We start from the raw sequence: 13,436 nt of genomic DNA on the forward strand, positions 1-13,436 counted from the left end.
AACATATAAACTCAGAGGTCCCAAAAAAACCATGAAGGAGGGGCACACAGTCATTGAAGAATTTTTTCCCCTGTGTGTAGAGCAATGCAACATTGGGGCCAAGCTCGTATCTTCAAGTTAGGAAGAGGCGCTACAAAACATTTCACTCAAAAAGTACACCTTATAATTCACAAGAACTTTCATCTGGGTGAAAAATTATTTACCATGTAGAAAAACTTTGCTCACTTCCTTCATTCAAGTAATACAACCAATAAAAGTTACACACAAAATATCAAGTTGATGCATTTATTAAAGGGTTAGATTGAAGCTGCTGCTAGGTCCTTCCAGAGCCTCTGGAGGCTTTTACATTTAATAACTTCTAAACTGCAAAAAATATTTTAAAAATAAAGAAAATAATAGTAATTTTTGCTTGAAGTCATTTCACTGTTCTTAAACCTTTGGGGCGGGATATCGGTAACATCAGGATCCTAACTTTAGGACTTGCCATAGTGGAAATTACATGTTATATGATGTTATATCTTATGAACAGTATGCATTTGTAAGGCTAGTAAATGCTGTGGCATTAGTTTGCTTAACATGTGTTCATTATTAAAAATAACATTCAAAAATCTTTTTCTGGCTGTACAGGAAAAAAGAAAGCAGTTTCTCACAGGTGAGTGCGAAGACACAGAACAACAATATTCAAGGCAATCCACCTGCGTGCAAAGTCTAAGCTCTTTGTTTTGACTTTAGCCTTAAGGAAAGGTCTGAAAAAGCGGTGGTATTACACAAATTCTGCACAGTGTCTATCCACCTGGTATACAGCAGAAAATAGTGAATCTACACAGTATAGCAGTGACATAATAAGTCTCAGGCAGAATCTTAGATGTCTTAGGAACTTATTACACACACCTTATTTCATACATACTGGATACATGCCCACTCCATCATACCCAGATCTCTCCTTTCAATCTCTCTATATAAAAATGTAATGTGCATTTTCCCCATGGAGTAAACAACAAAACCGCTGAACCAAATCACACCAAATTTGACCACAAAAGACATAGTCATCCAATCTATGTCTTTCAAACAAAACAAAACAAAAAACCTAGAAAAATAAAATCCAAATTAGAGGGTGAGGAAGAGCCATTTTCCCCCTGGCTGTCACGCCCAGGCAGCGGAGCACTAAGAACCAAACATGGAGGCCAAATACAATCTAATATCTTTATTAAAGAAATATTATAGTAGAATAAAAACAAGTAGAAAATGTAGTCCAGCAATAGACCTTTCAGAGAAGGTCAAATATAGTCCAGAAATATATTGTCCAATATATAATATTAGAGTTCAAAGTTGTAATCCCAAAACCGAAACACACTCTACTTCCAAGCCGTAGAGTGGGGAAACGTCCAAAGTGTTTCTAAGGTTCAAAGTAAGTCCAAAGCAAGAACTGGAGACAAGGCTAGATACTTGAGACAAAATCCAAGGCTGGAAACACGATGAGATAGTTCATGAAAATTTGACAAGGCAAGGCAAGGCAAGGAAACTGGAGTTGCAGACTTAAAACGCAGTCCACACTAGGCTGGAACCGAAGTTAATCCTGAAGCTGATCTGTTGACTCCACACGGATTTCTCGGTGCGGGGAACTTTTAAGGAAGTCCCATCTTCTTGCAGAGCAGGTGTCCAGAGCTTCCTTTCCCAAGGGAAAGAGAAGCGAAACACATCTTCCTGCAGCTGCGTTCCTCCCTGCAAATTCCCAGGAGAACTTAGCTAATTAACATTCTGCCTGGCTGCTAATCTAGCACTTTTCCTTGTTTGTTCTTTTTGACCCCGGCTAGCAGCATAGGACTCTTTTCTCGGGAAGGGAGGAGAGGCGCTGGGAAAAACTTGTTCAAGGTCCATTTTAATGGGCTCTGGGCAAGAAGTGTCAACAACAGGAGGCATCCGGAATGACTCCGTCTCCTGCTCAGGCGGCAAAAACCCCATGTTGTCGTCATCATTGTCCATGATGGCGCTAGGGTTAGAACTCTGAGGCCCATGAGACATCACACTGGCTGCCGGTCAGAAGGGTAGGCCCCGTCCCCTTTAGGTCCTGCCTACTTCATCTCCTAGTAACCCCCTCAGCCCCAGTGGTGCCCAGGGGACAGGCAAGGTTCACTTCTGCCTCTTCCACACTGCCTATAAAATACAGATTATCTTATTTGAACTCGATTATATGGCAGTGTAGACTCAAGGCCCTTCCACACAGCTATATAACCCAGAATGCCAAGGCAGATAATCCACAGTATCAACTTTGAACTGGATTATCTTGAGTCCATACTGCCATATAATCCAGTTCAGTGTGTATTTTATACAGCTGTGTAGAAGGGGCCTCATATATCCAGTTCTAAGCAGATAATATAAGATTATAAATATAATATATTATACTTACTGTGGTATAATAATACAGAACTATATAATCTCTAAAATCAGGACAGTAGATAATGAACAGCACTCTGAAAACAGGTAAATTCCAGAAAGGAAACAACCAGAGCCAGCTAACACCTCCCAACAAAGGATTCCCCCGGCAGGAAGCAGCCAGGCTTTGAAGCTGCAAGGTCATTAAATGCTAATCAAGGTGACTAATTGCAGCATTCATACTTGCCACACCGAGGCTATTCATTGCTATTCAACGTGGCCAATCAAGGATTCCACCAGGTAGAAAGCGGCCAGACTTGCAAGCAGCAAGACTATTCAGTACTGTTCAATCTGGCCAACCAAGATTTCACCTAGATAGAAAACTCCCAGGCTTTGAAGTCATGAGGCTACTCCGTCCCATTCAACCTGGCCAACGAAGGATGTCCCTATGTCGAAAGCGCCCAGGCTTTTAAGCTGCAAGACTATTGAATGCAATTCAAGCTGGCCAACAGGGATTCCCCTACAAAGGAAGTAGCCAGGCTTCAAAGCGGCTCTTTGATTGAGGGTGCTACTCCAGCTTGCCAAAGAAGTATTCCCCTAGGTATAACACAGCCAGACATTGATGCTGCAAGGCTATTCAGTGCAATTCAACCAGACCAACAAAAGATTAACCTTGGTAGAAGGTGGCCAGGCCATGAAGCAGTGATACTACCCTGCATTATTGAAGCTGACCAACCAAAGATTCCCCTAGGTAGCAAGCAGTCAGGCTCTGAAGCAGCGAGGCTATTCATTGCAATTCTAGCAGCCCAAAAAACCATTCCCCTAGAACGAAAGTACCCAGCCTTCCAAGCAGCAAGCCTATTCCATTGTATCCCAGCTCACCAAACAAGGATTCCCATAAGAAGAAAACGGCCAGGCTTTGAGGCTGCAAGGCTATTCACTGCTATTCCACCTGGCCAACAAATGATTCCCATAAGCCATAGCAACACGTGGCCGAGCTCAGCTTGTATATAATAAAATAATGTGCCTTCGACTTAGCACATAGCAGATGAATGACTCCTCCCAGTCCATCAGATGTTCCCCCATATCACTGCCCCCCCCCCGTCACATCTTGCACAACCACGATTCTTTGTGACCTTTGTCCAAAGCAGTAGTTTTCAACCTGTTTTGATCTTCAACTTCCAGAATTCCTAACAGCTGGTAATCTGGCTGGGATTTCTGGAAGTTGTATGCCAAAACACCTGGAGAACCAAAGGTTGAGAATCACTGGTCCAAAGGAAAAAACATAAAAATATATTTTTGGTCCTGCAGAGGTGTTAGGTTCCAAAATTTAAAAAACAAAACAAAAGGAAAACATCAATTTAGATAAATGGAACACATATGGTCTTTAAACCACAATTGGCTAAAACCCTTCTATGGAAAACCTAAGATCTGTTAACAGAGGTCAAGCTGCCGACAACCTGCAGACGGGAGTACTGTCACCTCTAACCCACATATGAGTGAAGGCAAAAGGAATCCTGTCTTCCAAAAGGTACAGTCTGCAGATTCCTTGCAAACAACTTTCTATGGGTTATTGACAAAATTGGCCATGCATTATGTGATGTGACTTGTAGGCATCAATATGCAAAGGATATCAGAAATGAGGTATTTTTCTGTGTGATAAGGTCCCTATGGTCTTATCACATGGGCACAGAATTACATTTCTATTTTTCTAAAAACTTGCCTGTTTTTATGGCTTGCATATTTTGATTTGGCTGGATCTGGGGCTGCCCACTTCTTAAATTGTGCCCATGAACTTCTGTGCCAAGAGTCTGTTCTCAAAATCCTTTCTGCCTTTTTCACATGCAATGTATGGGTGAGTCATTTCCCGGAAGAGGCGGGCCTTTGAAAGCAAAGGAAACTAAACTTCTTTGTCTGAGCTTCTTTGTCAAACTGGAGATATGGCTAAAAGTGTGAATCCTGTCCAGGATCTTTGTAATGAAGCTGAATGTCCCATCTGCTTGGATTATTTCAGGGATCCAGTGATCACAGAGTGTGGACACAATTTCTGTCTGTCCTGCATTACTCGGTGCTGGGAAGGATCGGAGAAAGCGGCCTCCTGCCCCCAGTGCAGGGAAAAGATCCAGAAAATAAATGTCAAACCAAATCGTAAGCTGGCTAGCTTTGTAGAAATAGCCAGAAATCTTAGCCTTCAGAGGCCAAAAAGGGGAGAAGAAAAGTGGAGAGTCTGTGAAAAACACCAGGAGCCCCTGAAGTTATTTTGTAAAAAGGATGAAATCCCCATCTGTGTGGTGTGCGACAGGTCCAAGGAGCACCGAGATCATGAAGTGGTTCCCATGGAGGAGGCAGTCAAGGAGTATAAGGTAGGAAATCCCTGTGGAAATCTGTGCCCATGGTTCCATAGTATAACATGCAAGAAATACATGTGAATTACCTAGAATGTTTTTTTTAAGTACAATAAGTTTGTTCCATAAATAGAAGTCATGGGGAAACCCGAGGAGTCTTGGGAATATGGATGGGACAGAGAGAGAGAGAGATTTGTTCCAACCACCATTCTAAGGCAGTGAGACTTTCCTTTGAAACACATAGAGTGGCTGAAGTGGAAGTCTGTGACAGGGACAGGTTTTACCTTGTTATTTATAGGCAAAGAAAGATAATTAGCCTTTTATATGCGAGGGGGAAAATGCTGTATCTTGTGAGGAATAACTTTATGAGGAAGACTATGGGAAGGCATGGTCCTCCTGCTCTCTATTGTGCCTAAGATCCATGCTCCATTTATAAACTGGAGAGGCTCAAGTACCATCCCTCCTGGACTGGAGACAAGCATAGGATTCAACTTTAATTAACCGCCTTTTCTGAATCAACCATAAATTTTCTTTTAATCTATAGGATCTGCTTAGTAGTCGCTTGGTGCATCTGACATTGAAAATTGTGGTACAGAAAGCTGTCACAGAATCAGACAACCAAGACTTGATTGTAAGTGTAAATATCATTAGGAAGTGAATAATGGTGGAAGAAATAAGTCTATGTTGTATATAATTCAAAACAATTATTTTGTCAATTGAAATGGCTTGATGTGTCTTTTGAAAGAGGTATTAATAAATATAGCCATGTTAGTACAGAATATCAGAATGTAAAGAGAAACAGAACAAGTTCAATTATTGGACATCATTGTACATCTACGCAATGGACATTTGAGCATCACACTGTATTGCAAATCTACTGGCAGCTACATGTATTCACACGCCTCCTGTTTCCATCCTGAACATACCATCAAATGCATAGGCTGCTGTCCAGCTCTCTCATGCAATTACATAGGCTCAGACCCACAAGTCATTGATTCCAAACTCAGGGAAATACAACAAGCATTCGTCAAGCTACAATAGCCATTGCATGAAGTAAAAAAACAAACACACAATTAAGACCTTGCCACAAACCTAAATGCCAGCTCTACCCACACATTTACTCAGGAAATGTCATCACAGGAAATAATCACGTGGTCCACAGAGGCACTTTGACTTGCTCATCTTCTCATATGTTATATGTCAACAATGTCCTTCAGCACCCTGCATTGGGCAAACAGGCCAATCTTAGTACCAGAGAATAATGAACATAAATCAGACTTTTGGAATAAAAATGTATAAAATCCAGTTCTAGAACACAACAATCTTCCTAGGCATTTCATTTTTAACCTCAAAACATCTGTCATTGGTTTTGTTTTTGTTATTGAAAAAACAGCTACAGTAGAGTCTCACTTATCCAACCTTCGCTTATCCAACATTTTGTATTATCCAACGCAGTCTGCCTTTTAGTAGTCAATGTTTTTGTAGTAAATGTTGCAATATTTTACTACATAACGTTACAATGTATTGAACTACTTTTTCTGTTAATTTGTTGTAAAACATGATGTTTTGGTGCTTGATTTGTAAAATCATAACGTAATTTGATGTTTAATAGGCTTTTCCTTAATCCCTCCTTATTATCCAACATTTTTGCTTATCCAATGTTCTGCCGGCCCGTTTATGTTGGATAAGCAAGACTCTACTGTATAAGGCAGGGGTCCCCAACTAAGGCCCGGGGGCCGGATGCGGCCCTCCAAGGTCATTTACCTGGCCCCCGCCCTCAGTTTTATAATATAATATTTTTATATCATTTTTAATAATATAATATATTGTATATACATATAATATTGATAATATTATAATGTTATACAATATAATAATAATAATAATACCATATAATAATATTAATTATATGTTATATATTACATATAATATTACAGTATAGTGGTATAGTTCAATGTAGTAATATATAATGCTAATATTGTGCTATGCTAATAATATAATATATTGTATGTACATAAAGCTGCTCTGAGTCCCCTTTGGGTTGAGAAGGGCAGGATATAAATGTAATAAATAAACGTAGTAAATGAATAAATAAATAATTTTAGACATAGGTTTGGCCAAAGTCCGAAATGACTTGAAGGCACACAACAACAACAATCCTAATTAACTTGACTATCTCATAGGCCAGAAGCAGGCCCACACTTCCCATTGAAATCCTGATAGGTTTATGTTGGTTACAATTGTTTTCATTTTTAAATATTGTATTGTTTTTTCGTTGTTGTTGTTGTTTTGCACTACAAAGAAGATATGTGCAGTGTGCACAGGAATTTGTTCGGGTTTTTTTTTCAAATGATAATTCGGCCCCTCCACAGTTTGAAAGATTGTGGACCGGCCCTCTGCTTTAAAAGTTTGAGGACCCCTGGTATAAGGTATGATTGGAAAGAGAAACCAGTCTGTCAACAGTGCACATTTTAAAACATTAGTTAACACCAGGCATCTTATTTCTGATTCTCAGACATGATCACACTACACTCAAATAGCACCCTCCACCATTCATATGGTTACGTATTCACCTGGTTTTAGGCAACATTGGCCTTCCTGCCTTGTCTCCCAATGACTTGAATGAATACTGACCCTGTCACTTAAGCACCATACCCTTAGGCTTTATCTTTCCATGGCTATTCCAACGCACATTCTACCTGTAAGGTCCTATTCCTAGGCATTTCATACATCTGAGAAAGTAGACAATCTGTGTAAGCTTATGCCACTAATTCATTTTCTCTGTGTTGCTACAAGACCTCTTTGCATATTAATAAAAGGCCATCCTGGATGTGGAACCTTGTGTATCTGAACACTGATTAATTCCTGTAATTGCTAGGCTACAGTTTTTTCCATTCTGCCTGCCAATTTCAGAAGCAAATAAAAATGGAGAAAGAAAAGACAATGAAAGAATTCAGACAATTCCATCAGTTTCTGGAAAAGCAGGAGAAGTCTCATCTGGCCCAGATTGAGGAGGTAGAGAAGGAGATTGGAAGGTTAAGGAAGGAGCGCATGGCTAAACTATCCTCTCTTGAAAGTCTCTATGAGGAAATGGAAGAGAAGTTTCATCAGCCACCATTGGAACTCCTGCAGGTAAGAAGATCAGAAACCTGCTTTGTGACTCTCCAGAGCAAGGCTGCCTGCAGAACTCTTGACTGTTGTTACTGTGCACCTTCTTTAGCTGCAAAAAGGGCTAAGACCAATGTAATGAAGAACTAGCTCTGTTACATACAGGCGCATTGGAGGAAAGCAGAAGTACACATTTTCCTTAGGGTAAACTTCAGAGTTTTCTAAATAAACTTATCTTTTTAATCTCTTTACTAATGTGTTGTGTCCCAATGCCTCCCAAATGGGTATTATCCATGCCCTTCTTACATACTCTCTGAAGGCATCTGGATAGCTGGGATAAGGAACAGGAGGCTGAATTAGGTTGGGAGTGGCATTTGCCCATTTGGCTATCCAGTATGCACCCAAAGTAAGGCGATATCACTTCTGCTTGACATTTTGGAGCATTTCCAGCTGAATTTTGTTTGTTTGCTTCAGGTTTGATGAGATTGTCACAGCATTGGGGGTCTGGAGAAGCAAGGCACTGTATTTTTAGGTGACACTGGTAGCTTTTAGGTATTTTGAGGGCCAAAAAATCCTTAAAATTCACCTGAACTCCTTCCCCCCAAAGCACTAAAAGTACTACTAGTTCTAAGGGCCACACTTTGCCCATCTCTGAATTTCTTAGATCTACAGCATCACTAAGCATAATTTATGTTGTATATAGCTTCACTATTGGGGGCCCTGGTGGCACAGTGTGTTAAAGAGCTGAGCTGCTGAACTTGCAGACCAAAAGGTCCCAGGTTCAAATCCCGTGAGCAGAATGAGCACCCGCTATTGGCCCCAGCTCCTACCAACCTAGCAGTTCGAAAACATGCCAATGTGAGTAGATCAATAGGTACTGCTCCGGCAGGAAGGTAACGGCGCTCCATGCAGTCATGCCAGCCACATGACTTTGGAGGTGTCTATGGACAATGCCGGCTCTTCGGCTTAGAAATGGAGATGAGTACCAACCCCCAGAGTTGGTCACGACTGGACTTAACGTCAGAGGAAACCTTTACTTTTACCTTTATAGCTTCACTATTGGTTGAACGTGACTGCAAATATTAGCTATTGGTGTTGAGTATATTTTAATGTATTATATGTTTTATGATTTTATGTTTATATGTTTTAAGTATATTTATGTGATTGTATTTTATTGTGTATTGCTGGGCTTGGTCCCCTTGTGAGCCGCGCCGAGTACCTTCGGGGAGATGGGCGGGATATAAGAATAAAGTTATAAAGTTATTACTACTAGTGCTCCTAGCTGGAAAAGCTAGTGGCAAGGAAAACTGGCAGCTGCAGTCCATCAAAATCAGAATTACACCCTTCTTTGAGAGGATTATGCGGACTTCAAAGAGTTTTATCACCCTGACTGCATATATAGAAAAATGCAGTGAAAAGGTCAAGCATCCCTATCTAGTTTCCAAGCTATCCCTCCCTCCATTAACATGTTCTCCACTTCCATTTGTCTATGACAGTCTGAGATGCAAACAGAGGTAATCAGCCCTCTTTGTCAGAAGCTCTGTCAATAATATTTTTAATAAAGCTTTGGACTTGCACAAAGCATCACTAGCAGAACCAGAGTGCCTCCTCACAAAGTGGTTGTGAAAGACCCTGACTGTCCTTTTACCTTCTTTTTTCCTTCTAGGATGTGAGAAGCATTCTGCAGAGGTAAGTAGATCCCACTCACTTTCATTAGCCAGATCCTGGGAAGGGTCTGGATATAGAATGTGAAATTTGGGGGCTGTCACCTGGAATGAAGGAAATACCTCTGAGAGGTGCAAGTCTTGACCTTAACATTACCATTTTGGAGTTCAAAAGAAAAGACTCTACTATGTGCTTAAAGTGATGCATGCAGAGCTTTTGCCTAAATGAAGATGTGAACGTGATCTCTGCTTGTCACCATCTGGTAATGTCTTCTGATGGCTCCTTGGATGGTCCTCAGGTGGAGTTGCCACACATGGGACAAAACCAATTAAATATAAGGTGTGCCATTCTGAAGCAGTTTGGCAAGATCTCCCATTCATTACAAAAAATGAGATCATTAAAAAACTTCCTGTTCTCTTGAATGCAACAGTGAGGTCATTTATTGTCAGTAGGAGGGAGGGGGTTTCAAAGGAAAATTCCAATTTGTATTTTTTTTAAGGCTTGCCGTCTTTTAAGATGACCAGAAATCAAAGAGAATGTTCCTTACCCATTCTCTTTCTGTTCAGACAGGAGGCATCTAATTAATTAAAATCTTACTTGCAAGTCATACTTATCTAACACAGTGTTTCCCAAACTGTGCTACTCCAGATATTTGGACTTCAGCTCCCACAATTCCTAACAGCAGGTAAGATGACTGAGATTTCTGGGAGGTGAAGTCCAAAACACTTGGAGGAACAGAGTTTGCGAAACACTGATTAGCAAATCCTGTAACAGACTCTCTAATACTTTCCGGCTTGTCTCTGGGGTGGTGATGGCAGTTGTTTGGATTTCTCCTCTCATCAACTGAAAATACACCTTTAGGGTGAATATTCCATGTGGCAATTCACTCTTAGCCTAGACTTCTCTTCTATATGATTAGCATGACTTTTGCAGTAAACTAGTGAATACGGAGCCCCGGTGGCGAAGTGTGTTAAAGCACTGAGCTGCTGAACTTGCAGACCAAAAGGTCCCAGGTTCAAATCCCGGGAGCGGAATGAGCACCCGCTGTTAGCCCCAGCTTCTGCCAACCTAGCAGTTCGAAAACATGCCAATGTGAGTAGATCAATAGGTACCGCTCCGGCGGGAAGGTAACGGCGCTCCATGTAGTCATGCCAGCCACATGACCTTGGAGGTGTCTACGGACAACGCCGGCTCTTCGGCTTAGAAATGGAGATGAGCACCAACCCCCAGAGTCAGACATGACTGGACTTAACGTCAGGGGAAAACCTTTACCTTTACCTTTAGTGAATACGGATGATTATAGCTGACCTCCTGTTAAACATTTCTCCTATATCATTATCTACTTTATCAGCTTAGGTACTTCAGATACAGCAACAAGAATATAGTATTGGAAGGGAGGAGGCCTTAGTGAGTGTGAAGTGCATATATTGTTATGGTACCTTCACATGATGTACTAGAGACTCCTGCCCAAGATTGTTGTTATTGTTGTGTTATATTCCTCCAAGATTACTCTGACTTTTGTTGACTTTAATTATGGGTTTCTCAGCAAACTTTATTCAGATGAGGTTTTCCATTACTCCCACTTAGCTGAGAAAGTGTTTTAGTGATTTTTCATGGCTGAGTAAATATTTGAACTTGGGATCCCCCGAGTTCCATCCCAATGCTTAAATCACTACACTACACTGGCTCTGGCATGTCTGGACTGGCTTGGAAGAGTGGTGGGTTAATCCTGCTTTTTTTTTTTTTTAGGAGTGAGAATGAAAGCACACTTCAGGATCCAGTAGATTTTCTTCCCGAACTAAAATGGAAAATAGGAGACTTGGATGATAGTAGACTATTTCTTTCTGGAACCATGAAGCAATTCCAAGGTAAGAGAAACTGCAGCTTAGTTTATGTTGGCAATTATATTAATCCAAATACGACAAGCTTTCTTCCCTTCTTCTTGTTGCCAGAGGGTTTTTTTCTTTTGCTTAGAAAAAGAGTGACAGAAAATGAAGCTGTTGTAGCAAGAGCATTGCTTAACAATTTGGCTGTTGCCCTTCAGATCAACTATGGCTTCCAAAGCAGAGCCCAACATAAAATGTATTACAGTCATCCAAGCAGGATACCATGAAGGTATCTTTTACCATGACCAGGTCAAGCATCTCCAGGAATAGGCACAGTTAGTGCATCAGCCTTAAGTGTGCAAATGCACTCTTGACCACCACAGAAACCTGGACTTCCAGGCTCAAGGCTGATTCAGCAGTACACCCAGACTGTCAGCCTATGTTTTCATGCCTCTGGTAAGGGTTTCACATATGTAGCCTGTGGTGTAGTGTGTTAAAGTGCTGAGCTGCTGAACTTGCGGACCAAAAGGTTGCAGGTTCGAATCTGGGGAGTGGAGTGAGCACCCGCTATTAGCCTCAGCTTCTGCCAACCTAGCAGTTTGAAAACATGCAAATGTGAGTAGATCAATAGGTACCGCTCTGGCAGGAAGGTAACAGTGCTCCATGCAGGCATGCTGGCCACATGACCTTGGGTTGTCTACGGACAACTCTTTGGCTTAGAAATGGAGATAAGCACCAACCCCCTGAGTTGGACATGATTGGACTTAATGTCAGGGAAAAACCTTTATCTTTATTAGCATAGGTAACAAAACAGAGCTTGTGAGGAAGGAACAGAGCCTCTGTGAAACAGTCCCTCCAGGTTTTAGCCTAGTGAGAAATCCCAAAGGATATCATGGTCAACCATATCAGAAGCTTTTGAAAGATGTAGCAATACCAGCAAGACACATTCCACTCTCCAACCCCCAGATAGTTTATCTCCCAAAGTTGTCTGCAACCATAACAAGGTTTGAAACTAGATTGAATGAAAACAACATTCAGGAACCTCTGCAAATAACTAGAGAAAAAATGGTAGTGTTTGGTTTCCAAATGTATGTTCAGTCAACTTGGAACCCATTTCAGCAGAATGTATAGAACTGATATCCACAGGTTTGCATTGCCAACTGCAAGTAGTTTAGAGTTGTTAAGAGAATTGCCCTCTGGCAGATTTATTTCAGTTTTGCTTCAGTTCTTTATTTGAAATGAGGAAACGAAGCAATTCATAGAATCATAGAATGGTAAAGTTGGAAGAGACCTCGCGGGCCATCCTGTCCAACCCCCTGCAAGAAGAAGGAAAATCTCATTCAAAGCACCCCCGACAGATGGCCATCCAGCCTCTGCTTAAAAGGCTCCAAAGAAGGAGCCTCCACCACTGTCCAGGGGAGAGAGTTCCACTGTTTGAATTGATATTTTTTGTTCATTAGACATAATGTAAGCCTGATTGTTTGGTGCTTACTGGTAATCTTTATGTATCTATTTTTACTCAGATACTCTACTGTCTAGACTCCAGCTGCAAAAAGGTAAATTTCTGATGAAGTAGTAGCAAGAAGTCCAGTATAATAGATAGATGTGTTTACTTGATAGAGCAGGAAGTCATTTTTTAATGTGTGGGGAGAAGGGGAATAAAATGTGTTTGTTTTTAAGTGGTTATGGTCAGAAGTAGGATTCTTGTTGGTTTGTTATGCAGCTTGTTTTTAGTTTAGTTTTTAAAGCTTTTTTAAAAAAATTGTATAGTGAATGGTCACAAATTTTGTGGAAACTCTGATACTTTTAAATGTGAGAGGTGAGAAAGTCAGTAATTCTATAGCCACAGAACTTAAAGATATGGCTGTGTTAGCCTGGATATGGATGCAAAGAGATCTTGTAGCACCTTCAAGACTGTGAGAAAGAAGCTGGGAGCATAAGCCTTTGTAGAGTAAGTCTCCATCTATGTGGATCTGATGGAGATTTACGTCTATGAAAACTTATGCTACCAGCATCGTAGACCCCTTCTACAGTGTAGACTCATATAATCCAGTTCAAAGCAGATAATGTTGATGATTATCTACTTTGATAATCTGAATTATATGGCTGTGTGGAAGGG

At 40.9% G+C, this 13,436-nt stretch overlaps 1 protein-coding gene across 1 annotated transcript in view; it reads left to right on the top strand.

Moving 5' to 3' along the window:
• The window catches only part of LOC100559320 (E3 ubiquitin-protein ligase TRIM7), a 41,804-nt gene that overhangs the window by 26,996 nt on the left and 1,372 nt on the right, over positions 1–13,436 (top strand). The window contains exons 9-14 of the mRNA XM_062969316.1: positions 4,293–4,736; positions 5,263–5,349; positions 7,632–7,850; positions 9,493–9,515; positions 11,241–11,359; positions 12,841–12,873. Of these exons, the coding sequence (XP_062825386.1) occupies positions 4,293–4,736; positions 5,263–5,349; positions 7,632–7,850; positions 9,493–9,515; positions 11,241–11,359; positions 12,841–12,873 (925 nt within the window). The remainder of the gene's footprint in view (positions 1–4,292; positions 4,737–5,262; positions 5,350–7,631; positions 7,851–9,492; positions 9,516–11,240; positions 11,360–12,840; positions 12,874–13,436) is intronic.

This window comes from Anolis carolinensis, chromosome 2, assembly GCF_035594765.1.
Source record: "Anolis carolinensis isolate JA03-04 chromosome 2, rAnoCar3.1.pri, whole genome shotgun sequence".
NCBI lineage: Eukaryota > Metazoa > Chordata > Lepidosauria > Squamata > Dactyloidae > Anolis > Anolis carolinensis.